This window comes from Podarcis cretensis (genome assembly GCF_951804945.1).
Source record: "Podarcis cretensis genome assembly, chromosome: 18".
Taxonomy (NCBI): Eukaryota; Metazoa; Chordata; class Lepidosauria; order Squamata; family Lacertidae; genus Podarcis; species Podarcis cretensis.
The window spans coordinates 11,619,994-11,646,811 of NC_137188.1; the positions used below are offsets into that span (position 1 = coordinate 11,619,994).

The window sequence follows — 26,818 nt, forward strand, 5'->3', positions numbered from 1 at the left end:
TAATGCAGAACGGGTTAATCCGTTCCAGACTTTTAAAAACAACCCCTAAAACAGCAATTTAACATGATTTTTTTTGAAATGTACATTCAGGTTTTTTTCCCTTTAAATTTTTCTGGGGCCCTCAAGAGAGTGGGCCCCTAATCTATAGCTTGTTTGGCTTATACATAAATCTGGCACTGCCTGTTGCGCTCCCCCGACAGTCACGACCGACCCGCCCTCGGATGTCCACGTCAACCGCGTCGGTGACCTTGAGGACCAGCTAAGTGTCCGCTGGAGTGCCCCTCCGGCCCTGAAGGACTTCCTCTTCCAAGCCAAATATCAGATTCAGTACCGTGTAGAGGACAGCACCGAGTGGAAGGTGAGGGTTTTGACCACCGGCGGGGGCCTGGCGTCCATGGAAACTCCTTGGGGGGGCGATGGGAGGAGCATTCAAATGGGGGGGGTGGAGCCAGAGGCAGTGATGTGCGGAGAGAAGAGCCAATGGCGGGCAGCGCCAGCTAAACCCAAAATGTTTGGGGGCAAAAGCACACTCTCCAAGCGTCCCAAATTTCCAGGGACGTCCCTGATTTAGAGAAGCCGCCATGGTTTCTGATTTTATCCCAGAACGTCCCGCTTTTCCTTAGGAAGTCCAGTTTCATGGGAGAAACGTTGGAGGGGATGGAATAGGACATCTCTATTTTCACAGGAGAAAGGTTGGAGGGGGATGGAATAGGACGTCCCTATTTTCAGGGGAGAAACGTTGGAGGGGATGGAATAGGACATCTCTATTTTCACAGGAGAAAGGTTGGAGGGGGATGGAATAGGACGTCCCTATTTTCAGGGGAGAAACGTTGGAGGGGATGGAATAGGACGTTCCTATTTTCACAGGAGAAAGGTTGGAGGGGATGGAATAGGACATCCCTATTTTCAGGGGAGAAACGTTGGAGGGGATGGAATAGGACGTCCCTATTTTCAAGGGAGAAATGTTGGAGGGGATGGAATAGGACGTCCCTATTTTCAGGGAGAAACGTTGGAGGGGACGGAATAGGACGTCCCTATTTTCAGGGGAGAAACGTTGGAGGGGATGGAATAGGACATCCCTATTTTCAGGGGAGAAACGTTGGAGGGGATGGAATAGGACGTCCCTATTTTCAAGGGAGAAATGTTGGAGGGGATGGAATAGGACGTCCCTATTTTCAGGGAGAAACGTTGGAGGGGACGGAATAGGACGTCCCTATTTTCAGGGGAGAAACGTTGGAGGGGATGGAATAGGACGTCCCTATTTTCACAGGAGAAAGGTTGGAGGGGATGGAATAGGACGTCCCTATTTTCAGGGAGAAACGTTGGGGGGATGGAATAGGATGTCCCTATTTTCAAGGGAGAAATGTTGGAGGGGATGGAATAGGACGTCCCTATTTTCACAGGAGAAAGGTTGGAGGGGATGGAATAGGACGTCCCTATTTTCAGGGGAGAAACGTTGGAGGGGATGGAATAGGACATCCCTATTTTCAGGGGAGAAACGTTGGAGGGGATGGAATAGGACGTCCCTATTTTCAAGGGAGAAATGTTGGAGGCGATGGAATAGGACGTCCCTATTTTCAGGCGAGAAACCTTGGAGGGGACGGAATAGGACGTCCCTATTTTCAGGGGAGAAACGTTGGAGGGGATGGAATAGGGCGTCCCTATTTTCAGGGGAGAAACGTTGGAGGGGATGGAATAGGGCGTCCCTATTTTCAAGGGAGAAATGTTGGAGGGGATGGAATAGGACGTCCCTATTTCTACAGGAGAAACGTTGGAGGGGATGGAATAGGACGTCCCTATTTTCAGGGGAGAAACGTTGGAGGGGATGGAATAGGACGTCCCTTTTTTCAGGGGAGAAACGTTGGAGGGGATGGAATAGGATGTCCCTATTTTCAGGGGAGAAACTTTGAAGGGGATGGAATAGGACGTCTCTATTTTCAGGGGAGAAACATTGGAGGGGGTGGAATAGGGCGTCCCTATTTTCAGGGGATGGAATAGGACGTCCCTGTTTTCAGGGGAGAAACGTTGGAGGGGATGGGCATGCCTGCTTCACCTAGACCTCAACCTCAACCCCCGACATTTCCAGGTAAATCTGGCCATGTCTCCGTCCTGGGAAAAAGGCCCCCTTTCCGACGCCTCTTTCTCCCCCGTCGCAGGTGGTCGACAACGTGGGCAACCAAACCTCGTGCCGGCTCGCGGGTCTGAGGCCCGGCACGGTCTACTTCGTCCAGGTGCGCTGCAACCCCTTTGGCATCTATGGTTCCAAGAAGGCCGGTATCTGGAGCGAATGGAGCAACCCTACGGCCGCCTCGACCCCTCGCAACGGTGCGTGGCCCCTGTCCCTCACCCCGGCGGCCCCGGAGATTTGGGGCTCGCAGCTGCATCCGTGATCCCCTCGCTCGGGGGTCCCTCCCCAGCCGTGGCCGCCTCTTCCCCCCTCCCCAGAAACCCGAGCAGGCGTCCGGAGAACCGGACCTGTGCCAAACTCAGGCTTTGGGGATAGGGAGAACTCGTCTCTGGAGAAATCCCAGCCTCCTCATATGCCCAGCACCTGGATATTTTGTCCTGGGGCCAGGCTGGAGGTCTTGTTCTTATTTCCCAGCTCGGAAGTCGTCCCCAAAAGCTCACACCCTTCGCTGGCCAGACTTTCGCAAATGATGTCATTCTCCTTTTCCTGGTTACTGGATGGGACACCTGATTTTCTCTTCAAGGCAGGGAAAGCGAAAGGTCCAGGAAAGGGCAGTCAAAATGATCAAGGGGGAAGGAGCAGTTTCCCCTACAAGGAAAAGTGTCTGGCTTTTCTGGTTCAGAGTAGCCGTTCCCAGACTTTCTAAGGGCCTCATCACACCTAAATCCGGCCCCGGACATGGGTCTCGAACCCACAAACCCTGACATTTGGAGTATCACGTTCTCCCGACTTGAGCTATGCCTGCGAGTACCTTCCTGACTTCCTCACCTATCCCCCCTCCCTCTCCTTTTTAAAATACATTTTTATTGGTTTTTTTAACGTATCATTTCCAACAATCATATAACGTAACTTCTTGTCTTATACAATATTTTAGACTTCCGTCAATGCCTCTGATGATTTTTCGTTCTTCATCACTTACCGTATTTTTTGCTCTCTAAGACTCACTTTTCGCCTCCTAAAAAGTAAGGGGAAATGTGTGTGCGTCTTATGGAGCGAATGCAGGCTGCGCAGCTATCCCAGAAGCCAGAACAGCAAGAGGGATTGCTGCTTTCACTGCGCAGCGATCCCTCTGGCTGTTCTGGCTTCTGAGATTCAGAATATTTTTCTTCTTGTTTTCCTCCTCCAAAAACTAGGTGCATCTTGTGGTCTGGTGCGTCTTATAGAGCGAAAAATACGGTGTTCTGCATTTCTTAATTTCTCTATTACTCTTGATTATCATTAACTAACAGTTCTTCTCAAATAATTCTCCTTACAAAACCTCTAGCGTGATCCGTTCATTACCATTACTTTTCAAACAGTTCATATATTTACACCAGTCTTCTAAGAATCTCTGGTCCCGCAGGTTTCGAAACCTTCCTGTTAATTTGTCAATCAATCAATCTTTATTACGGTCCAGAGACCCAACAAATCGTTACAAAGCAACGCACAATTCAGACAGCCTACCTCCAGGTTAAACAAACATTTTGTTCAAAAGATAGGGATCATTGGTTCTTGCAACCACCGATAAAAGCTTTGCCACTGCTAATGTTCTAGCGTTTGTCCGGTCTTCCAATAGGAACCTGACATAGTGAGCCTCTGATTTTCCCGGGAAAGGTACCAGCAAGGGTAATATCAGTTCAGCCCTGGCTTGCTCATATTTTGCACAGTGCAGCAAAATATGTTTTATGGAATCGATGTCTTGAGCACACGAGCAAAGTCTGTCCTGGTAGGGAACTCCTCTCAACCTGCCATCCAACACTGCAGAAGGAAAGACGTTTAGTCTGGCTTTGGTGAAAAGCCTTCGATAATTTGGTAAAGGGACCCCTGAGCATTAGGTCCAGTCGTGGATGACTCTGGGGTTGCGGCGCTCATCTCGCTTTACTGGCCGAGGGAGCCGGCGTACAGCTTCTGGGTCATGTGGCCAGCAGGACTAAGCCGCTTCTGGTGAACCAGAGCAGCGCACGGAAACACCATTTACCTTCCCGCCGGAGCGAGACCTATTTATCTACTTGCGCTGGTGTGCTTTCGAACTGCTAGGTGGGCAGGAGCAGGGACAGAGCAATGGGAGCTCACCCCGTCATTGCGGGGATTCAAACCGCCGACCTTCTGATCGGCAAGTTCTGGGCTCAGTGGTTTAACCCACAGCGCCACCCGCATCCCGATAATTTGGTACCGTCAGGGTTTTAATGTAAGGTGTTAACTTCAAGACATGCCCATATTGTACTCCTACTGCCAGTGGACTACAGACTGCATGTGTTCGAGAACGTATTATCCCATTATCTTTGCTTTAATGTCTTTAGGGCGCCTTCATAACCCAGGTAGTAAAATTGATTTATCTAATTCTCTCCCCTCCCTCTCCCAACCTTCTCAGGACGGGCGCCGGGGGTCTGCGAGCCCAAAAGCGGGGAGCACAACAACACTTTGCGCCGGGAGCTGAAGCAGTTTTTCGGCTGGATGCGCAAACACGGAAGCTGCGCTAGCCTGAGTATCAAAATGTACGATCAGTGGCGGGTCTCGCTCCAGAAGTCGCACAAAACACGGAACCAGGTAGGTAAGGAAAACAACCCCCCATCCGTCCATCTCCCCTGTCACCCCCTGAGTTGTCCTTGCAGCAAGGAGAAAGGATCCGTGCGGCAAATTTGGCACTGTTAAAAAGAAACAAAAGCGGCCAATCGCCTATGGCGAGTCGGCTCGTGCCGATGGCGAACAAGCGAGGAGGAAGACAAAACTCCTTGATGACCTGCCTTTTGCAAGTAGGAATAAAGAGGGCATGATGGAGACCAGGAAGAATGAAGATATAATGTTTTGGGCTAGGGACAAAGGTGAGAGCTGTTTCCTAGTTCTGCTGGATCTCTCAGCGGCGTTTGATACCATCGACCATAACATCCTTCTGGACCGTCTAGAGGGGCTGGGAGCTGGGGGCACTGTTATACAGTGGTTCCGCTCCTTCCTCCTGGGCCGTGTTCAGAAAGTGGTGGTGGGGGATGAGTGTTCAGACCCCTGGGCTCTCATTTGTGGGGTGCCTCAGGGTTCTGTCCTCTCCCCCATGCTTTTCAACATTTACATGCAGCCGCTGGGAGAGATCATCAGGGGGTTTGGGCTGGGTGTTCATCAGAATGCGGATGATACCCAGCTCTATCTCTCTTTTAAATCAGAACGAGTGAAGGCGGTGAAGGTCCTGTGTGAGTGTCTGGAGGCGGTTGGAGGATGGATGGCGGCTAACAGATTGAGGTTGAATCCTGACAAGACAGAAGGACTGTTTTTTGGGGACAGGGGGCGGGCTGGTGTGGGGGACTCCCTGGTCCTGAATGGGGCAACTGTGCCCCTGAAGGACCAGGTGCGCAGCCTGGGAGCCATTTTGGACTCACAGCTGTCCATGGAGGCACAGGTCAAATCTGTGTCCAAGGCAGCTGTTTACCAACTCCATCTGGTACGCAGGATGAGACCCTCCCTGCCCACAGACTGTCTGGCCAGAGTGGTGCATGCTCAGGTTATCTCCCGTTTGGACTACTGCAATGCACTCTACGTGGGGCTACCTTTGAAGGTGACCCGGAAACTACAACCAATCCAGAATGCGGCAGCTAGACTGGTGACTGGGAGCGGCCGCCAAGACCATATAACACCGGTCTTGAAAGACCTACATTGGCTCCCAGTACATTTCCAAGCACAATTCAAAGTGTTGGTGCTGACCTTTAAAGCCCTAAACGGCCTCGGTCCAATATACCTGAAGGAGCGTTTCCACCCCCATCGTTCTGCCCGGACGCTGAGGTCCAGCGCCGAGGGCCTTCTGGTGGTTCCCTCCCTGCGAGAAGCCAAGTTACGGGGAACCAGGCAGAGGGCCTTCTCAGTAGTGGCGCCCGCCCTGTGGAACGCCCTCCCGTCAGTTGTCAAAGCGATAAACAACTACCTGACATTCAGAAGACATCTGAAGGCAGCCCTGTTCAGGGAAGTTTTTAACGTGTGATATTGTATTGTATTTTTGGTTTCTATGGAAGCCGCCCAGAGTGGCTGGGGAGGCCCAGCCAGATGGGCGGGGTATAAATAAATTATTATTATTATTATTATTATTATTATTATTATTATTTGTAAGGGCAAAAAGAAACAATACGGGCAAAATAAATAAACAGAAATAGAAAATGAACGTCACAAGCAGGAACAATAAAGGATATAGAACTTTGCTTGCAGGAATACAAATTATTAAATGTGTTAATATGAATGGTGGTTAAAAAGATTGTAGCTGTTGTATTATGTTGTATTATGATGAAAGTTGAAATGTAATTGCATTTCAGTAAGACTATGGATGCGGATGGCGCTGTGGGTTAAACCACAGAGCCTAGGACTTGCTGATAAGAAGGTCAGCAGTTCGAATCCCCGCCACGGGGTGAGCTCCCATTGCTCGGTCCCTGCTCCTGCCAACCTAGCAGTTCAAAAGCACGTCAAAAGTGCAAGTAGATAAATAGGTACCACTCCAGCGTAAACGGCGTTTCCGTGCGCTGCTCTGGTTCGCCAGAAGCAGCTTAGTCCTGCTGGCCACATGACCCGGAAGCTGTACGCCGGCTCCCTCGGCCAATAAAGCGAGATGAGCGCCGCAACCCCAGAGTCGGCCACGACTGGACCTAACGGTCAGGGGTCCCTTTGCGTTTACCTTATGGAAGCAGAATTAAATGAAATTATCTTCCCTTGAAATCCGGCACACAGAGGGCCATCTAAAACGTGTAATTGGCTTTTTAATTGATTGATACTTGAATTGGAATGGTAATTTGGTATTGATACATTGTGGCATGTATTGGATTTTTTGTAACTGAAAATTAAAAAAAATCATTTTCAAAATTAATACTAATAATACTAATTTTATTATTATTAAGTTAATAATAAACAAGAGATAGTTGTTTCTCTCCTTTATCATGTTTTTAAATGTTGGATTCCTCCTTGAATCCTCCCATCTTAAGATATAGTAACACTGATGGTCACACCCCTGGGATGGCGCCATCGATAGAGCACGAGACAATTAACCCCTGGGTCGTGGGTTCAAGTCCCGCTGCAGGGCGTTGGACTAAATGACCCTCGCCTCCCAAAGCTGAAATTCTACGGTTCTGCAATGTTGATGCAGCACACCGAGGAACGAGGTCAGCGGAGGCGAACCTTGCAGTAACCTGACGTTTCAGGCTCTCTCTCTCTTTCCTTCTTTTTTTTTTTTTTTAAAAAAAATAATATTTATTAAGAATTTAAAGATTAAAAAAGAAAGAAAAAAAATCAAATCAACATAATAAAATACAAAAACAGAAACAAAAACACTACATAAAACATTGAATTAACAAAACAAAACAAAAACTATTAAAAGCACTTCCAATATTTTCAATCTTAACTTTCATTCACTTGTTTCATTGACTTCCTCACGCCTCCCTTTTTGTATTCCACTTCAATTGTTTCAGCAATTCCTTTCCATCTTCATCTAATTTCTGTCCTGTAATTAATCTTAACATATTCTAACCTTGTTTTTTCCCTTTAATACATTAACAGTCTATCTGTACCTAGTTCCTTATAACATTCCTGCCAAAGCCATATAACTTCATTCCACCATTTTTCTATAGCTCATTAATTTTACAATATTTCTGTAGATAATCTTTAAATTTCTTCCAATCTTCTTCCACCGACTCTTCTCCCTGGTCTCGGATTCTGCCAGCCATTTCCGCCAATTCCATATAGTCCATCAACTTCATCTGCCATTCTTCCCGGGTGGGTAAATCTTGTGTCTCCTCTCTTTTTCCTTCTCAGGTCCTCTCCGGCGATAAGTCCTAGTGGCGTCGGAAAAGGGCCCAAGACGAATAAAGGCAGGTGGGGCGGTTGGTTCTCCCGGGTGGCAAGCCGAGGAATCGGGCAGCGTCTCCGGAAGGGAGCGCGGAAGAACTGAGTGGAGCCGCGTCGGAACCCGAACCCGCCACCAACCGGCAAACCACCCCTAGGCTCCTTTTCGAAGATCTGGAAAAAGGGAGAGTTGCAGATGTCCCCAACTTTCCCCCTATATATATATATGCTGCTGGGAGGTTTTAGGTACCACTGAAATTTGGGGACTGGTATGGCAAAGGAGCCCTTTCTCCGAGTTGGGAGACGGGGATAAAAGCCAACCCAGAAAAAAGGGGCCCCGTGGATTTCGTTTTATTCCGCAAACTTCTTCTCCAAATAAATGTTACGACGTGTGTGTTGTGTGTTTGTCTCTCAGCTGAGTTTCCAAGTTGTTTCTGTGCATCTTATGGTCTTCTTTTCCCAAACCCCATAATCTACGCAGGCTCCGTCGGAGCCCAAAGTACCCCTTCCTTACCGAGAGGGTCTTACCAAGACCACAGGAATCTGGGCGTAAGAAATTGTCTAGCTAGTGAGACCAGGAATGTCTCTAAACCAAAGAGCCCAGGCTCCGGATGAGGCCAAAGCGCAGGTCCAGAGAGAGGGGGCGCCATATGGGTCACTTGGCCCAGGCCTCCGATTCCAAAGGGGGGCTCGGTCAGCATATTCACAATCGCAGGGGAGTGCAAAGGGCAGATTCTGTGTTATTTGTCAGCATAACTTTTGTGGAAATCATTTACCGTATTTTTCACTCTATAAGACGCGCTTTCCCCCTCCTATAACGGGGAAATGTGTGTGCATCTTATGGAGCGAATGCAGGCTGTGCCGCTTTCGCTGAAGCCAGGAGAGCAAGAGGGATCGGTGCACACCGATCCCTCTTGGCTCTCTGGATTCAGGGATAGCCGCCCGAAGCCTCTCTCCCCTGCGCAGCTTGCCCTCCCTGCGCAGCGCCCCTTCAGCGATGCGGGAGGAGAAATGGACACCTGACTTCGTGACTCCTTGCTTCTTGACTCTCAGACCCCTGACTTCGTGACTCCTTGCTTCTTGACTCTCGGACCCCTGACTTCGTGACTCCTTGCTTCTTGATCCTCGGACCCCTGACTTCATGACTCCTTGCTTCTTGACCCTCGGACCCCTAACTTCGTGACTCCTTGCTTCTTGACCCTCGGACCCCTGACTTCGTGACTCCTTGCTTCTTGACCCTCGGACCCCTAACTTCGTGACTCCTTGCTTCTTGACCCTCGGACCCCTGACTTCATGACTCCTTGCTTCTTGACCCTCAGACCCCTGACTTCATGACTCCTTGCTTCTTGACCCTCGGACCCCTGACTTCGTGACTCCTTGCTTCTTGACCCTCGGACCCCTGACTTCGTGACTCCTTGCTTCTTGACCCTCAGACCCCTGACTTCGTGACTCCTTGCTTCTTGATCCTCGGACCCCTGACTTCGTGACTCCTTGCTTCTTGATCCTCAGACCCCTGACTTCATGACTCCTTGCTTCTTGATCCTCGGACCCCTGACTTCATGACTCCTTGCTTCTTGACCCTCGGACCCCTGACTTCGTGACTCCTTGCTTCTTGATCCTCGGACCCCTGACTTTGTAGCTCCTTGCTTCCTGACCCTCGGACCCTTGGCTTCCTGACTCCTGGCTTCTGGACCCCCGTTCCTGCTCCCACCCCACCATCTTGCCCCCGCTCCTGACGTCCCCTGCCAGGACTTCGATAGCCCGCGCACCGGACCGTGCCAGTACCCTCTCCATGAGGCTGGGCAGCCCAGAATCTCCCAGACCTGGCTTGCGCCCCGGGGATGTCACTTCCGTGCCGCTAACACAGCCGTTTTGGCTTCACCCCCGGAAGCACACTCCATTGCCTCTCGAGACGCAAATAAACCTCTAACAACGGGGGCAAGCAAATGGCCGGCAAATTTCGCCCTCCCACCTTGTCCGTCCGCCCACGCCCTACCCAACCATCGCACAACCCGACGGAACGGATTTGGGTTTGGAGAAAAAGGAGTCCCACAGACACTCAAGTAAACAAGAAGCTGGTTTTTATTGACTCCAAATGAATGATGAAAATGTTCCCACCCCCTTGCCCCACATCTCCAGCTCCAGCCAACCCCCCCAGTCTAGGGAGAAGTCTTTATTGGGCTCATTCGGCGTGGGTCTGGAGCCTTTCGTGCCGGGCGGAGGGCCAAAGCACGTCCGGCCGAGCCCCTCGCGTTGGGGCCTGCGTGCGAGGCAGGTCAGAACCCAGACCGGGTAAGGAAGCGGGCAGGGGGGCTGGGGGGAGAGAGAGCGATCCGAACGTTGCTCGCTTGCAGGGGGTGTTCCTCTCCCCCCCTCCGCTGAAAAACCTCCTTCCTCCTCCTCCTGTGGGACGTCCCGTCAAGAGCTTTCTTCAGAATCGTACTTGAAATCTTGGAGAATTTCGCTGATTGCCTCGATGGTTTGAATTAGCCTGTTTCGGGCGGATGGAAACGATAAATAAAGGAGCATATGGAGGCGATTAGGCATGCTCTTGGCTCGGGCCGCCCGGCCCTGCCCGCCTCCCTCCCCGGCCCTCGCTGCTTGTTTATGAAATGCAGCGATCCAATGGCCCGTGGGAAGCCAAAAATCCCGAGAGCCGAAGCAGAGCAATTGGGGGGACGGACCTCTCCAAAGACCCCTCTTCTGCAAAAACAAAAAGGGGTTTTTTTTCCGAGTGCTGAATCTGCACACCAACCCGCACCCCGCAAAAACTATCCTGTAAAGGGATCTGGGTCTCAAAAAAGAGAGCGGTTCTGCCCCTCCACCCAAGGCATTGTGGGAGATTGCGACCAAGGGGGATTGTGGGAGATTGCAAGCAAGGGGATTGTGGGAGATTGCAACCAAGGGGGATTGTGGGAGATTGCAACCAGGGGGGATTGTGGGAGGTTGCAAGCAAGAGGGATTGTGGGAGATTGCGACTAAGGGGGATTGTGGGAGGTTGCAAGCAAGAGGGATTGTGGGAGATTGCAACCAGGGGGGATTGTGGGAGATTGCAACCAGGGGGGATTGTGGGAGACTGCAACCAGGGGGGATTGTGGGAGATTGCAACCAGGGGGATTGTGGGAGACTGCAACCAGGGAGGATTGTGGGAGAGTGCAATCAAGGGGGATTGTGGGAGATTGCAAGCAAGGGGGATTGTGGGAGATTGCGACCAAGGGGGATTGTGGGAGATTGCGACCAGGGAGGATTGTGGGAGAGTGCAACCAAGGGGGATTGTGGGAGATTGCAAGCAAGGGGGATTGTGGGAGATTGCAAGCAAGGGGGATTGTGGGAGATTGCGACCAGGGGGGATTGTGGGAGATTGCAACCAGGGGGATTGTGGGAGATTGTGACCAAGGGGGATTGTGGGAGATTGCGACCAGGGGGGATTGTGGGAGATTGCAACCAGGGGGATTGTGGGAGATTGTGACCAAGGGGGATTGTGGGAGATTGCGACCAGGGGGGATTGTGGGAGACTGCAACCAGGGGGGATTGTGGGAGATTGCAACCGAGAGGGATTGTGGGAGATTGCAAGCAAGGGGGATTGTGGGAGATTGCGACCAGGGGGGATTGTGGGAGACTGCAACCAGGGGGGATTGTGGGAGATTGCGAGCAAGGGGGATTGTGGGAGATTGCAAGCAAGGAGGATTGCAGATTGCAAGCATGGGGGATTGTGGGAGACTGCAGCCAGGGGGGATTGTGGGAGATCAGGTCCCGTCGGGCCAAAAAGAGCACCCCGAGATGTGGAAAATTTCCCCTTTTCTCAGAGAGATTTGTTGCGGCAGAAAAGACACGGGCGCTATATTAGAGCAGGGAGGCGTGAGTTTATCGGGTAGGATGCTATTTTGCAGTGAATTGTATCATTGGAAGGGAGCCTGAGGGTCATCCAGCCTACCCCTCTGAAATGGGGGAACCTTTCGCCCAGCATGGGACTCGAACCCATGACCTTTGAGATTAAGCAGCCTTATGCTCTACCGACTGAGCTGTCCACATAAACAGATTTAAGCTTGCTTTTTCTCAAGGTTACGTTTTTGTGAGAAATGAACTGGGATTGCCAACGGACTGAAGGGGGCGTGAATTGGAGTTGGGCATGGAAATTAAATCTAATTGTTTCCCCAGAGTGACTTGGGCAGGAAAGAGAGCCAGTTTGTCTTCTGAGCCTTTTTTTTTTAAAAAAAAAAATGTCAATTTTAGGTGAGTTTCATGCAGGTTAGGGTCAAATCTGAAACTAGCAAGAACCAGCCCACCCGTCTTCCGACAGATCAACACAGATTCCTGAACTTCTGTCGGAGCTCTGTTTGACAAAATATACAGGATCTGGGCCAAAAAACACAACAACTCACTCCTCCCTCCACAGATATGGCAGTGGGTCCACGGGGGGGGGGGGGGAGTTTAACACCCCCCCCAGACTCTCTCCCAACTGCACCCCCTTTTACTTTTCCCCCAAATTGTTCATTTCTACTTTTGTAGCACAAAATTAAAAGACGCCTGCTTCTTGGGAGAAAAGCAATGACAAACCTAGACAGCATCTTAAAAAGTAGAGACATCACCTTGCCAACAAAGGTCCGTCTAGTTCAAGCTCTGGTTTTCCCAGTAGTGATGTATGGAAGTGAGAGCTGGACCATCAAGAAGGCTGATCGCTGAAGAATGGATGCTTTTGAATTCTGGTGCTGGAGGAGACTCTTGAGAGTCCCATGGACTGCAAGAAGATCAAACCTCTACATTCCTAAGGAAATCAGCCCTGAGTGCTCACTGGAAGGACAGATCCTGAAGCTGAGGCTCCAAGACTTTGGCCACCTCAGGAGAAGAGAAGACTCACTGGAAAAGACCCTGATAGATGGAGGGCGCAAGGAAAAGGGGACGACAGAGGACGAGATGGTGGGACAGTGTTCTCAAAGCTACCAGCATGAGTTTGACCAAACTGCGGGAGGCAGTGGAAGACAGGAGGGCCTGGCGTGCTCTGGTCCAGGGGGTCACAAAGAGGCGGACACAACTAAACGACTAAACAACAACAACAAGCCTCAAACCAACAGGACTCCCCTCTTAAAACAAGGACTGAGATGCGTCTCTGCATGCAGACACTTTGAGAGTTACGGTCGAGTTTTGGGAAATAAAAATAAACGCATTTGGTTTTTTCTGGTTGGAGAGCCTTTATGCAATCCGGGGGGGGGGCGGGGGTGTTGTTTAAAAGCAAAAGCGTCGCACCCCTCTTTCCGATTTGCAACCACAGGGGTCCCCCTCACTTACCTCTGCTTGAGCTCCCGAACCTCTTGCGGGTGGGCTTCTACGCCGGGGTGGTCCTGAGCGTTCTGTTTGGCAAGCTGTAGCTGAGCCGTCTGGTAAGGGGGGGGGGGAGAAACGAGGTGGTGAGACCCTCTTGGAGGAAACGAAAGGGGGTGCAGAAATCACCAGCCCCCCTCTCCCCAGTTTGCTGGGACAGCAGTTTGCAAGAGGGGCAGTGCCGTGCAGTGGTTAGAGATCCGGACCCGAAAGGCAGGAGGAGTCCTGGTTTTGAATCCAACCTCAGGCTGGTCACTAACCAACCTTGTAGGTCTGTTGTGAGGATTAAATGGGAAGGCAGAGAGGGAGAGAGGGAATTAGCCCCTGAGAGCAAAAAAAGGTAAAGGTAAAGGTACCCCTGCCCGTACGGGCCAGTCTTGACAGACTCTGGGGTTGTGCGCCCATCTCACTTAAGAGGCCAGGGGCCAGCGCTGTCCGGAGACACTTCCGGGTCACGTGGCCAGCGTGACATCGCTGCTCTGGCGAGCCAGAGCCGCACACGGAAACGCCGTTTACCTTCCCGCTGGTAAGCGGTCCCTATTTATCTACTTGCACCCGGAGGTGCTTTCGAACTGCTAGGTTGGCAGGCGCTGGGACCGAGCAGCGGGAGCGCACCCCGCCGCAGGGATTCGAACCGCCGACCTTTCGATCGGCAAGCCCTAGGCGCTGAGGCTTTAACCCACAGCGCCACCTGCGTCCCTTGCCTGAGAGCAAAGGCAGACTATAAATGCAACAATATTGATTTATAAATAATATTTTTTTAAAAAATGTTTTATTATAGAACGAAATAAGCCAGTATTTCAGGATTTACCTTACAAAATGTTTTTGCTAAAGCTTTCTCCCCCCCTTTTATATTTTTATTAGTTTTTTTAACATATCATTTCCAACAACCACATACGTAACTTATACGCTATTTTAGACTTCCGTCAACACCTCTGATGATTTTCCGTCTTTTATCACTTTCTCCCCCTCCCCCTGTTTTTGCTATAAATAATATTCGTTCGTTCGTTTGGAGAGAAATCAGGCGAAAACGATGGCAAGCGGTTGAAGCGAAAACGTCGAAACGATAAACGGGGCGTTTATTGCGCAAGTGGCGTTCTGACTTTTAGCGAGCTGGGTAGCTCAGCCGGTTACAGCGTGGTAAGAATTAAAGACTTGTAGAGCTGGAAAGGGACCTCCAGAGTCATCTAGTCGGACCCCCTGCCATGAAGGAAACTTTAGCCGAAGCATCTGTTGCAGATGGGAGACCACGCCAGGGTGGCGGGTTCGAATTCCGTAAGGATTCAGGCTGCATATCCCTGCGTTGCATGGGATTAAGCTAGGCCACTTCAAACACAAGCCCCTCAAAAAACCCCAACGCTCTCAAGGGACGTCCACACCTGATATTCCAGACACCACCGATCCCGATTACAAGATCGAAACACGATCAAAACACTCTTCCGGCACAAAACTGGAAGGGGATCAGTTTTGCACCTGTAAAATGGACGCAAAGTTGGGGCCTGCCACTGCGCGACCCTCCTCTCTCTCACCAGCTCGAGCTTCTCCTTCTCCTTCTCCTGGAGGCGCCCCAGGTGCTGGGCGAGGTCAGGCCGCCCACGGGGTCCCTCCAGCTGCTCCTTGATCTGTAGGATCTCCCGTGAGATCCCGCTGAAGGCCTGGGTGATCTCGTGCACCAGCTGACGGTAGCGGGCGAAGTCGTAGTCGGGGCCGCTTCGGAGATACGCCCGGTGGCCCCTGGCGGGAAAGAGGGGAGAGAAAATGGCTGAGAGAAGCAGCGGTGTACCCATTGCCTGGACTTGAAGACTGAGGTCTGGGCCGAAACTCAGAAGTGGGGTGTCTGCTCTGAATGCAGAACATCCCGACTTTGTGCCACCTGGGACAGAATCGCAGACCTCAATGGCCTCTTTTAAATCAGAACCAGTGAAGGTCCTGTGTGAGTGTCTGGAGGCGGTTGGAGGATGGATGGCAGCTAGCAGATTGAGGTTGAATCCTGACAAGACAGAAGGACTGTTTTTGGGGGACAGGGGCGGTCAGGTGTGGGGTACTCCCTGGTCCTGAATGGGGTCACTGTGCCCCCGAAGGACCAGGTGCGCAGCCTGGGAGTCATTCTGGACTCACAGCTGTCCATGGAAGCGCAGGTCAATTCTGCGTCCAGGGCAGCTCCATCTGGTACGCAGGATGAGACCCTCCCTGCCCGCAGACTGTCTCGCCAGAGTGGTGCATGCTTTGGTTATCTCCCGCTTGGACTACTGCCATGCGCTCTCCGTGGGGCTCCCTTTGAAGGTGACACGGAAACTACAACTAATCCAGAATGTGGCAGCCAGACTAGGGACTGGGAATGGCTGCCGAGACCATATAATACCAGTTCTGAAAGACCTACATTGGCTCCCAGGACGTTTCTGAGCACAATTCAAAGTGTTGGTGCTGACCTTGAAAGCCCTAAATGGTCCAATATCCCTGAAAGAGCGTCTCCACCCCCATCGTTCTGCCCGGACACTGAGGTCCAACTCCGAGGGCCTTCTGGCGGTTCCCTCCCTGTGAGACGAGAAGCTACAGGGAACTAGGCAGAGGACCTTCTCGGTGGTGGCGCCCTCCCTGTGCAACGCCCTCCCGCCAGATGTCAAGTAAATAAGCAACTATCTGACTTTTAGAAGACATCTGAAGGCAGCCCCGTACAGGGATTTAAACAAAAACAAAAACCTTGCATTGCAGAGGGTTGGCCTAGATGCCTTTGGGGCTATGGTCCAGTCGTGACCAACTCTGGGGTTGCGGCGCTCATCTCGCTTTACTGGCCAAGGGAGCCGGCGTACAGCTTCCGGTCATGTGGCCAGCAGGACTAAGCCACTTCTGGCGAACCAGAGCAGCGCACGGAAACGCCGTTTACCTTCCCGCCGGAGCGGTACCTATTTATCTACTTGCACTTTGACGTGCTCTTGAACCGCTAGGTTGGCAGGAGCAGGGACCGAGCAACGGGAACTCACCCCATCATTGTGGGGATTCGAACCGCCGACCTTCTGGTTGGCAAGTCCTAGGCTCTGTGGTTTAACCCACAGTGCCACCCGCGTCCCTCTCTAAATCTTACAATTCTACAAAAAGCCCCCATCCCTTTGGCGTGACCTCGCTGGGCTGGGTTTGCAAGAGGCATGGGTGAATTAGGAACTGTCCCGGACACACCAGCCTTCCTGGCGAGGGGGGGGGGCGTCACCCTTGCCAAGTGGGTTGGTGGGAGGGGGGCGGTTGGGAAGCCAGGCCCGCTCAGTCGGATTCGTTGGGGGTTGCCGGAGGGTCTCGGTTCTCGATTCCCCAGAAGTCAATTACCGCCCCCCTGCCCAGAGACCCCGCTCCAGAGTGCCTTCTCTCTGCAAATCGAAGACAGGTGTCTAGGGAGGGAGGTTTTTCCACCCCCCGTTCGGCTCATCTGGTGTTCATCAGGGGCACCCGAGCCAAAAAAAGCGCTGGGTGCGGCAGGAAAAGCGGGGAGGGAACCCCCCCCCCCCACCTCTTCTGGGCCTTCTTCCCCCGTTGGATGGAGAGGCACGGAAATTGGGGGCAGCACAGAAAAGAATGGGGACGGGGTCCTTGGGGGGGGTGTGTGTCTCGAAACCACCTTTCTGGGGTCCTGACGACCGGCCGACGGTGAACCTGGGTTGCCGGGATCCTGGCATTTTTGAATCCTTTCCTCTGTTTGTCATTGTTTATTTGAAAACAAACCAGCCAAACGAAAGGAAGCAATAATAGTAAACAGCCGCTGAGAGCAGGAAGAATAAGATCGCGGGATAATAACGGTAGAAGGCGGCGCAAAACGCGCCCCATAGTGGAACGCGCATAGATGTACCCAATGCGCCGTCGTGAGCGCTGCACAAGGAGCTCATATTTAGAAGTTGGACTACAACGCCCATCGTCCACTGCTGTTGGCCGAGCTGGCAGTGGACGATGGGCTTTGTAGTCCCGTAACTTCGGGTCCAGGCCAGGCATGCTCAGAGGCCTCAATTGGGCATCTCAATGGGAAGCCCGCGAGCGGGACATGAAAGCCGTTCTTCCTCTGGAAACCTGGCTAGGTCCCCACACCCACACCCAAATAAACAAAACCCCAACCGGTCAGCGATACTCACTCTTCGAAGAGATGGTAGGCCTCGACCCGTTCGCTCTGAAGGGCATAGAAGCGGTGGACGAGGGTCTGGACGTCCGCTTCCAACTGCAAATGGGGGGGGGGAAGGCAATTAAGCTTGGGAGATGTGTTTCGATGGAGCGAGGGGCCGAAGCTTTTCGTACCGTGGCAGGATTTGAACACAAGAGCGGCCCTCCTCTCCTCTCCTGCGATTCAGAAGCATTGCTGCCTCTGTACATGGTCGCTGACCGACTTTTCTTCCTCCAGGTCTAAAGGTAAAGGGACCAGTCACGGACGGCTCTGGGGTTGCGGTGCTCATCTCGCTTTACTGGCCGAGGGAGCCGGCATACAGCTTCCGGGTCATGTGGCCAGCAGGACTAAGCCGCTTCTGGCGAACCAGAACAGCGCATGGAAACGCCGTTTACCTTCCCTCCGGAGCGGTACCTATTTATCTACTTGCACTTTGACGTGCTTTTGAACTACTAGGTGGGCAGGAGCAGGGACTGAGCAATGGGAGCTCACGTCGTCATTGCGGGGATTCAAACCGCCGACCTTCTGATCCTAGGCTCTGTGGTTTAACCCACAGCGCCACCTGTGTCCCTTTCCTCCAGGTCTTCTCAGCGTTAAAAAACTCAGATAATATCCGCGAATCGCCAAACGGCACCTTGAACCTGGTTTGTGGCCGCTCCCCGACGGAATGTCAACGCGCCCTTTATTTTTTCCACGGTGACTCGCCAATATTATCATTTCCATTTCATTTCTTTATTGCTTTCAATTTCAAAGGCAAAATACAGTGGTACCTCGGGTTACGGACGCTTCAGGTTACAGTGTCCGCTAACCCAGAAATAGTGCTTCAGGTTAAGAACTTTGCTTCAGGATGAGAACAGAAATCGTGCTCCAGCAGCGTGGCGGCAGCGGGAGGCCCCATTAGCTTAAGTGGTGCTTCAGGTTAAGAACAGTTTCAGGTTAAGAACGGACCTCCGGAATGAATTAAGTTCTTAACCCGAGGTACCACTGTATCGAAGCATGTAAAGCATTAAATAAAACAAGCTTCAATTAGAATATTTTTATGTACCGGGTTCCGTTTGTGGGTCTCTGGACTGCGATAAAGAACTGATTGATTGATTGATTGATTGATGGCTAATATTTCAGATCCTTCTCTAAGGGACGTTTTGCTCCCCCTGTACAGTGGTACCTCGGGTAACCTGAAACTGTTCTTAACCTGAAGCACCACTTTAGCTAATGGGGCCTCCCGCTGCCGCTTCTCATCCTGAAGCAAAGTTCTTAACCCGAGGTACTATTTCTGGGTTAGCGGAGTCTGTAACCTGAAGCGTCTGTAACCCGAGGTTCCACTGTATTTACTGACCTACTTAATTTATAGAGTTGTCCTATATCAGAAGAAGTCTTAGGAAGACCGTGGCGGAGAGTAGGGGTTAGAGAGTGTCGGAGCAGGACCTGGGGGATCAGGGTTCGAATTCTGACGCTGTCACAAAGCTCTCTAGCCAAGGATTCCTGCATCGCTGGTTTGGATGACCACTGTGGTCCCTTCCGATTCGACAATTCTCTGATAATGTGGTCACGGTTAACCCAGAAAGTACTATTACAAATTAGCCTCTTGCATACGTATCTGAAATACGTACAGAAACTCACAGAGAGAGGCGTCAGGACTAATTTATATCAGGTCTAATTTGAGACGAACAAACAGAACAAAGAGGCTTTCACTTTTCTGAGCTTTCATATTCGCACGACGTCTGCAGAGAATGTAGCAGAACAGCCAGCCGCTCTCAAATATCTACCCATATTCTGCAAACAAATAAAGAAAACCATTTCTACAATGAAACGCTTAGATGTTATTCTTTTATTGTCTTTACATCTTCCTGCCACGCTTTGGCCATGCTCTCCTTGCCAAAATCGGCTCTTGCCGGCGGCTAGACCTTGGCTCTAGATATTCTTTGGTACATTAAAAGTCTCTCTCTCTATTTTATTAAAAGAGTCTCGGCCGCAGAAAACAAAGCGATGGAAGGAAATAAGAGGAGAAGAAGAAATAATCATTTTTAAAAGTCTCTCTGTTTTGCGTGAGTGCAAAACAAGGAACCCACGGCGGCGGCGGCCTGCGTTCCGCTTCGAGAAATATAAATATATATTACGTGCAAATCGTGGGCTGGAAGGGGTTGGGGATATGGATTACAAAGCCCCCACCCTTCCACAAACCTAAAACTCCTGCCCCCAATTCTCCAAAAACCTGAGCTTTGGAACAAACGGTGTCCGGTTTGGCTGCCGTGCCAAATCCGGCTTTCGATCGCACTCCATAAGGAAGTTTCTGTTGGGCTGTTCTGAAGCCTGGCCTGGGCCAAAGGAACATGCTGGCGGCACAGAATTGGGGCGCCGGGAGGGACCCCTGAGGGTTATCCAAACCAACCCCCTTGCGATGAAGGCAGGAATCGCAGGCGAAACCCGCAGCTGTGTTTCTTCTCCTCCTCATGGTCTTCCATGATGGTCTTAATCAGGGGTTAGCAAACTTTTTCAGCAGGGGGCCGGTCCACTGTCCCTCAGACCTTGTGGGGGGCCGGACTATAATAATAATAATATTAATTTATTTATACCCCGCCCATCTGGCTGGGCTTCCCCAGCCACTCTGGGCAGCTTCCAAAAGAAATATTAAAATACTGTAATACGTCAAACATTAAAAGCTTCCCTAAACAGGGCTGCCTTCAGATGTCTTCTAAAAGTCTGGTAGTTGTTGTTCTCTTTGACATCTGGTGGGAGGGCGTTCCACAGGGCAGGTGCCACTACCGAGAAGGCCCTCTGCCTGGTTCCCTGTAACTTGGCTTCTCACAGCGAGGGAACCGCCAGAAGACCCTCAGAGCTGGACCTCAGTGTCCGGGCAGAACGATGGGGGTGGAGACGCTCCTTCAGGTCTACTGGACCGAGGCCATTTAGGGCTTTCAAGGTCAGCACCAACCCTCTGAATTGTGCTCGGAAACGTACTGGGAGCCAGTGTAGGTCTTTCAAGACCAGTGTTATGTGGTCTCGGCGGCCGCTCCCAGTCCCCAGTCTGGCTGCCACATTCTGGATTAGTTGTCGTTTCCGTGTCACCTTCAAAGGCAGCCCCACGTAGAGCGCATGGCAGTAGTCCAAGCAGGAGATAACCAGAGCATGCACCACTCTGGCCAGTAAGTCTGCGGACAGGGAGGGTCTCATCCTGCCTACCAGATGGAGCTGGTAAACAGCTGCCCTGGACACAGAACTGACCTGCGCCTCCATGGACAGCTGTGAGTCCAAAATGACTCCCAGGCTGCGCACCTGGTCCTTCGGGGGCACAGTTACCCCATTCAAGACCAGGGAGTCCCCCACATCCGCCCGCCCCCTGTCCCCCAAAAACAGTCCTTCTGTCTTGTCAGGATTCAGCCTCAATCTGCTAGCCGCCATCCATCCTCCAACCGCCTCCAGACACTATTTTTTGGAAAGCAAAAAAATGAACAAATTCCTATGCCCCACAAATAACCCAGAGATGCATTTTAAATAAAAGGACACATTCTACTCATGTAAAAACACCCTGATTCCCGGACCGTCCGCGGGCCAGATTGAGAAGGCGATTGGGCCGCATCCGGCCCCCGGGCCTTAGTTTGCCTACCCATGGTCTTCATGGTGGTTTCCAGGTGGAAGTTGATCCCGGAGGGGATCTGGCAAGCGTGCCTTCCTCTTGGAGCGTTTCCCCCTTTTGTCCCGAGTTCGGGCACCTCCAAAGTCCACAACACCTTTGGGTAGGGGCTAATCTCCCATTGTACAGTGGTCCCTTGGTTCTCAAACTTAATCCGTTGCGGAAATTGCGTCCCGAAAGCAAAGCGTTCCAAAACCGAGGCGCGCTGCTTTCCCATAGAAAGCAACGCAAGACAGATTAATCCGTTCCAGACTTTTAAAAACAACCCCTAAAACAGCAATTGAACACGGATTTTACTCTCTAACGAGACCACTGATCCATAAAATGAAAGCGATAATCAATGTACGGCAGTCACACAATCAATCCATCAGTAGCTGGACCGGGTTCCGCACAGTCACAAAAACAAAAGAGAGAGAGAGAGACGCAAAAACGAAAAATAAATAGCAAAAACAGACAGACCTCAGCGTAACGCTCAAAACCAAAGTGTGGCACTCAAAACGGAGCACGTTCGGCTTCCGAAAAATGTTCACAAACCGGAACACTTATTTCTAGGTTTGCAGTGTTTGGGTTCCAAGTTGTTTGAGTACCAAGGCGTTTGAGATGGGATGGGAAGGTGGACAATTCTCTTTCCTCTGAGGTTTCAAAGCAGAGGTTGGGTGGTCCTCTGTTTAGCCGAGATTTCTGCCTTGCAAGCGGGTTGAGATGGATGACCCCCGGGGACCCCTTTCCAACTTAAAAAAAAAAATATTAGAAATTTCAACACAATAATTTTAACAATAATACACCACCCAACTTTACGATCCTTAGAAGAACAAGTTCTTTGCGTCGTGCCTGGCTGCTGGCTCGCCGGATCGTGGAGCTGGACTGCACCACGAGGATCGTCTCGTTGAATATTAATTAAAAAATATAAATAAAGAAGAGATATGCATCATATACACAGACCCGCTGGCTTCCTGGTCTCTGTCCCGTTTCTCCAGCAAACTCCCGGCCTCGCGGCAGACGGCATCAATTCAGAGACACCTCCAGTACGCAGTTTTGGCATGCACAGAAAATATTTCCCCCATCTCCTATTGCAAACAAGGTTGTGGGTGGGTTGCAGGAGAAACTGACAGCCTGCGCCAAACCCCCCAGGCCCAACAACAGCAGCTGGGGGGGGGTTTCCGTTCCCCCACCCAATTAAAATCGACAGTTTCCATGCGTTTTCCAGGCTACGGGGCTCCAAAACGCCTTTGTGGCAAGCCGCCCATACCGCCCCAGCTTTGGCGGAAACATCTATCCCGCCGAAAAACTTCCATCCTGGGGCGGCAGTTGGGGTCTGTGAGTGTCCCATCTCAGACAAGCTAATGTTTCCCCCCTTCCCTGCCCTGCTGGCTGATTGGAGCTGGCGGGTGCTGGGTTCGAGTCTCGCCTCCCAACACCGACCCTTTAGTGCAGGCGAGAAGGAACAGCCAGCCAGGCTGTGTTTGCCCTCAGTCTGGAATATGGGTTTAAATGATGCCGGCCGGCCTTACAGGGCTGTCGTGAACGTTGCGGCCGTGTAGTAATAATAATAATAATTTTAATTTTTATATCCTGCCCATCCGGCTGGGATGCAGCCATTCTCAACCGCCAAGGAGAACTTATTATTATTATTATTATTATTTGTTTATTTGCATTTCTTTCTTCTTTTCCTTCCAGAAAGCAAATACTTTATTCTATAAAAGAACACTGCTAATTATTAAGTTTCAAAATCCTTACATATTCAGAAAAAAAGGAAAATGTTAAGACTTCCACTCCTTTCCTTTTATTTCCCCCTCCCTTTCTCTTCTCACATCCTCATTTCTTCTTCTGACTTAAACACTGCCGCAACATGATCACAGTCTGCTAAACTGATTATCTGTCTATGATTTTTCACGTGTTCTATAAATATTTCCCAGGCCTCCTCAAACCTTTTATCATCCCGGTTCGCTGGAGAAATTTTGCATGCGTTGTGTGGAAGGTGGCGGGATTATTGGCTAAATTTCCATTCTTATTTTTATTTTATCTTTTTTTGCGATTCTGAGATAGGGTAATCTGACGCTGTTGCAGGCCACATGAGGGCGGTAGACATATTTTATTATTATTATTAATTATTATTATTAAAATTTGTCTACCGCCCTTCATCTGCGGATCTCAGGGCGCTTCACGAAATAAAAACGCAATATAAAAGCACAACATACCTGAATAAAAAACCCATAACAAACCAATAACGCTCCCCCAAAAGACATTTAATAGGGGTATAACATGTTAATTAACCAATATAATAAACGAAAAACGATGACAACAACAACAACAACTGTGTGAGGGCAAACTATTAACATTCACGCCAGCCGCTCCCTTGGGGTTAAGCCATGCTGGCATTCATCTCCCGTGGGTGTAAAATCTGCCGCTGGCTGTGGTTTAGGGGAGTGAAGCTCTACTCAAGAGTAGACCTGCTGGGATTAAAGGGCCCAGGTTCCCGTTCAGCACACCTGCAACCTAAAGATCTTTTTTCTTCGTCTGCAGATCTCCAACCAGACGCTTTCTTATTGCGGCAGAACCTGCCTGGATCAGGGGAAAATGTCCAGAAGGAACGATCCACGGGCGTTAAGACCTGCTCCTACGTTCTCTACTTGAAGTGATTATTAAGCCGAGGTAGACCGCGCTTTCACTGCAGATGGTGAGAGCAGTCACGGAATTAAAAGACGCCTGCTTCTTGGGAGAAAAGCGATGACAAACCTAGACAGCATCTTAAAAAGCAGAGACATCACCTTGCCAACAAAGGTCTGTATAGTTCAAGCTCTGGTTTCCCCAGTAGTGATGTATGGAAGTGAGAGCTGGACCATCAAGAAGGCTGATCGCTGAAGAATGGATGCTTTTGAATTGTGGTGCTGGAGGAGACTCTTGAGAGTCCCATGGACTGCAAGAAGATCCAACCTCTCCATTCGGAAGGAAATCAGCCCTGAGTGCTCACTGGAAGGACAGATCCTGAAGCTGAGGCTCCAAGACTTTGGCCACGCCATGAGAAGAGAAGACTCCCTGGAAAAGACCCTGATGCTGGGAAAGATGGAGGGTGCAAGGAGAAAGGGATGATGGAGGACGAGATGGTGGGACAGTGTTCTTGAAGCTACCAGCATGAGTTTGACCAAACTGCAGGAGGCAGTGGAAGACAGGAGGGCCTGGTATGATCTGGTCCAGGGGGTCACGAAGAGGCGGACAGGCGGACACCACTAAACAACTCAACCACAAAAAAACACCAAACATTAAAAGTTTCCCTAAACAGGGCTGATCTTCAAATGTCTTCTAAAAGTCAGATAGTGGTTTATTTCCTTGACATCTGACGGGAGGGCGTTCCACAGGGTGGGCGCCGCCACCGAAAAGGCCCTCTGCCTGGTTCCCTGTAACCTCGCTTCCCACAGGGAGGGAACCGCCAAAAGGCCCTCGAGAGATGGACCCAGGTGTTCGGGCCGGATAGTGGGGGTGGAGACGCTCCTTCAAGGATACTGGGCCGTTTGGGGCTTTCAAGGTCAGCACCAACACTTCGAATTTTGCTCGGAAACGTCCTGGGAGCCAATGTAGATCTTTCAAGACTGGTGTTATATGGTTTCGGCGGCCCTGATGTTGGGAAAGATGGAGGGCACAAGGAGAAGGGGATGACAGAGGATGAGATGGTGGGACAGTGTTCTTGAAGCTATGAACATGAGTTTGACCAAACTGCGGGAGGCAGTGGAAGACAGGAGGGCCTGGCGTGCTCTGGTCCAGGGGGTCACGAAGAGGCGGACAAGACTAAATGACTAAACAACAACAACAGACGGCGCCCCTGCATGGAGGCTCCATTCCAGCTACGACTCCCAGACGACCCTCGACCGTGCTGGCTGGGGTTTCATGGGTCGGGAGACATAGATATCGCCCCCCACCCCAGAGTCTGACATCTGCGGGAAGGCTAATTCTCCTCCGATCAATTAGCCTAACCCGATAACATCGGAACTGCTCCCTGAGAGCCCAGAAGTCAAGTTTCCAGTCCTCATTGTTCTGAATTAAAAGACCCGGTTTTCAATGGGAAGAAACAGCTTTGGACCGAGTCAGAGGCACACCAGGCTACTGGGGGTTGAATCTGAGATCTGGAATAGGCTTATAGAATTGTGGAATCGTACGGTTGGAAGGGACCCCGACGGTCATCTAATCGACCCCCGGCAATGCAGAAACCGCCGGCTTCAAATAAAAATGAGCCGAGGTTCCGGTCCTCATGGTTTCGAGCTCTACCGCCCTGAAACACTCCGCTTAGTCGGCTCAAGCAAGGGATTTGGCCTACATGTCAGTACAGCATTCGAATCTTAGATCTCAGGGTCGCAGGACATCCCACCAGATGTCAAAGAGAAAAACAACTACCAAACTTTTAGAAGACATCTGAAGGCAGCCCTGTTTAGGGAAGTTTTTAATGTTTAATAGGTTCTTGTATTTTAGTGTTTTGTCGGAAGCCGCCCAGAGTGGCTGGGGAAACCCAGCCAGATGGGCGGGGTATAAATAATAAAGGTAAAGGTAAAGGGACCCCTGACCATTAGGTCCAGTCGTGGCCGACACTGGGGTTGCGGCGCTCATCTCGCTTTATTGGCCTAGGGAGCCAATGTACAGCTTCCGGGTCATGTGGCCAGCAGGACTAAGCCGCTTTTGGCAAACCAGAGCAGCACATGGAAATGCTGTTTATCTTCCCGCCGGAGTGGTACCTATTTATCTACTTGCACTTTAACGTGCTTTCGAACTGCTAGGTGGGCAGGAGCAGGGACCGAGTAACGGGAGCTCACCTCGTCATTGCGGGGATTCGAACCGCCGACCTTTTGATCGGCAAGTCCTAGGCTCTGTGGTTTAACCCACAGCGCCACCCACGTCCCTAGGTATAAATAATAAATTATTATTATTATTTGAACATTAATGGTTCCCTATGTCCCTTCCTGGGTGCGCTGCCGGGGCCCAAACCCCTTCCTTACTCCCCACCTCCTATTCTCGCAGAAAAGCTGGGCCAAAAAAAGAAAAAAGAAGAAAAAAAGCTTGTCTGAAAGCTCTGCTGCTGCCGGTCCGTGCTGGGAATAATAGCTTAGATGGGAGAGGAATGAACAGAACGAGGAAGTTTATAAAGTGCGCGCGCGCGCCCTCCGGTGGCCGCTGCTGGTATCGCCACTTTTAATTCCAAATTTCCTTTTACTGTATTTGGGGTTGTTGTTTTTTTTGCAGGGTTTGCAGCAAAAGCCTCTTAAATTTTGGACTCTGCTCCCCCCCCCGGCAATTGCTGCCCATTGCAATTTTGCAGCGCCTTTGGCCCTCCCATGCAAATGCAGAGGTAAGCCCCCAGCCTCATTTAAAGGGGATCCTTAGCTCTCACCATTGCAGCAATTCAGGTTCTTCCCAGGCTGTCCTGCACCGGCACCGTAGAGGCATGAAAATTATAGAGATGACCCTTCCCTCCACCTAGGCATGGCATTTCCTGGATCACTATAAAAAGCCTCCCCCCAAAAAATAATAATAATTGTGCCCCTCCCACACTCAGAGACCAATGCATTCATTCATTCCTCTCCTTGATTTAATGCTCGGTTTTTGATCTGATCCCAATTTATCTTTACTTCTCCAACCAAGTGCTCTTGAAAGTGACGGTGGGGGAAAAATTCAGGCTCCTCTACAATTTCTTACATCTATGTTCAACACCTCTATGGTCAACCCGGCACTTCCTGCTGCAGCCACGTGGTTGTGGCACAAGGCCCTCTGCTGC

General features: G+C 50.9%; 2 protein-coding genes across 3 annotated transcripts in view; one reads left to right on the top strand and one right to left on the bottom strand.

The window, feature by feature from the left end:
• CRLF1 (cytokine receptor like factor 1) overlaps positions 1–8,386 on the top strand; it is a 32,742-nt gene extending 24,356 nt beyond the window's left edge. Inside the window, exons 5-8 of one of the 2 annotated variants that reach the window (XM_079960829.1) lie at positions 201–358; positions 2,157–2,325; positions 4,539–4,718; positions 7,943–8,386. In XM_079960829.1, the coding sequence (XP_079816955.1) occupies positions 201–358; positions 2,157–2,325; positions 4,539–4,718; positions 7,943–7,959 (524 nt within the window). In that variant the 3' untranslated portion in view covers positions 7,960–8,386. The remainder of the gene's footprint in view (positions 1–200; positions 359–2,156; positions 2,326–4,538; positions 4,719–7,942) is intronic. The other variant, XM_079960828.1, reaches the window with a different exon arrangement.
• Positions 8,387–10,036: 1,650 nt separating this feature from the next.
• REX1BD (required for excision 1-B domain containing) lies at positions 10,037–26,498 on the bottom strand. Its single transcript, XM_079961032.1, has 5 exons — positions 26,435–26,498; positions 17,404–17,486; positions 14,821–15,025; positions 13,259–13,347; positions 10,037–10,463 (listed from the first exon to the last, which is right to left on the bottom strand). Exons 1-5 carry the CDS (start codon positions 26,435–26,437, stop codon positions 10,391–10,393), a joined length of 453 nt encoding a protein of 150 aa, XP_079817158.1. The 5' UTR covers positions 26,438–26,498; the 3' UTR covers positions 10,037–10,390.
• Positions 26,499–26,818: the final 320 nt, after the last annotated feature.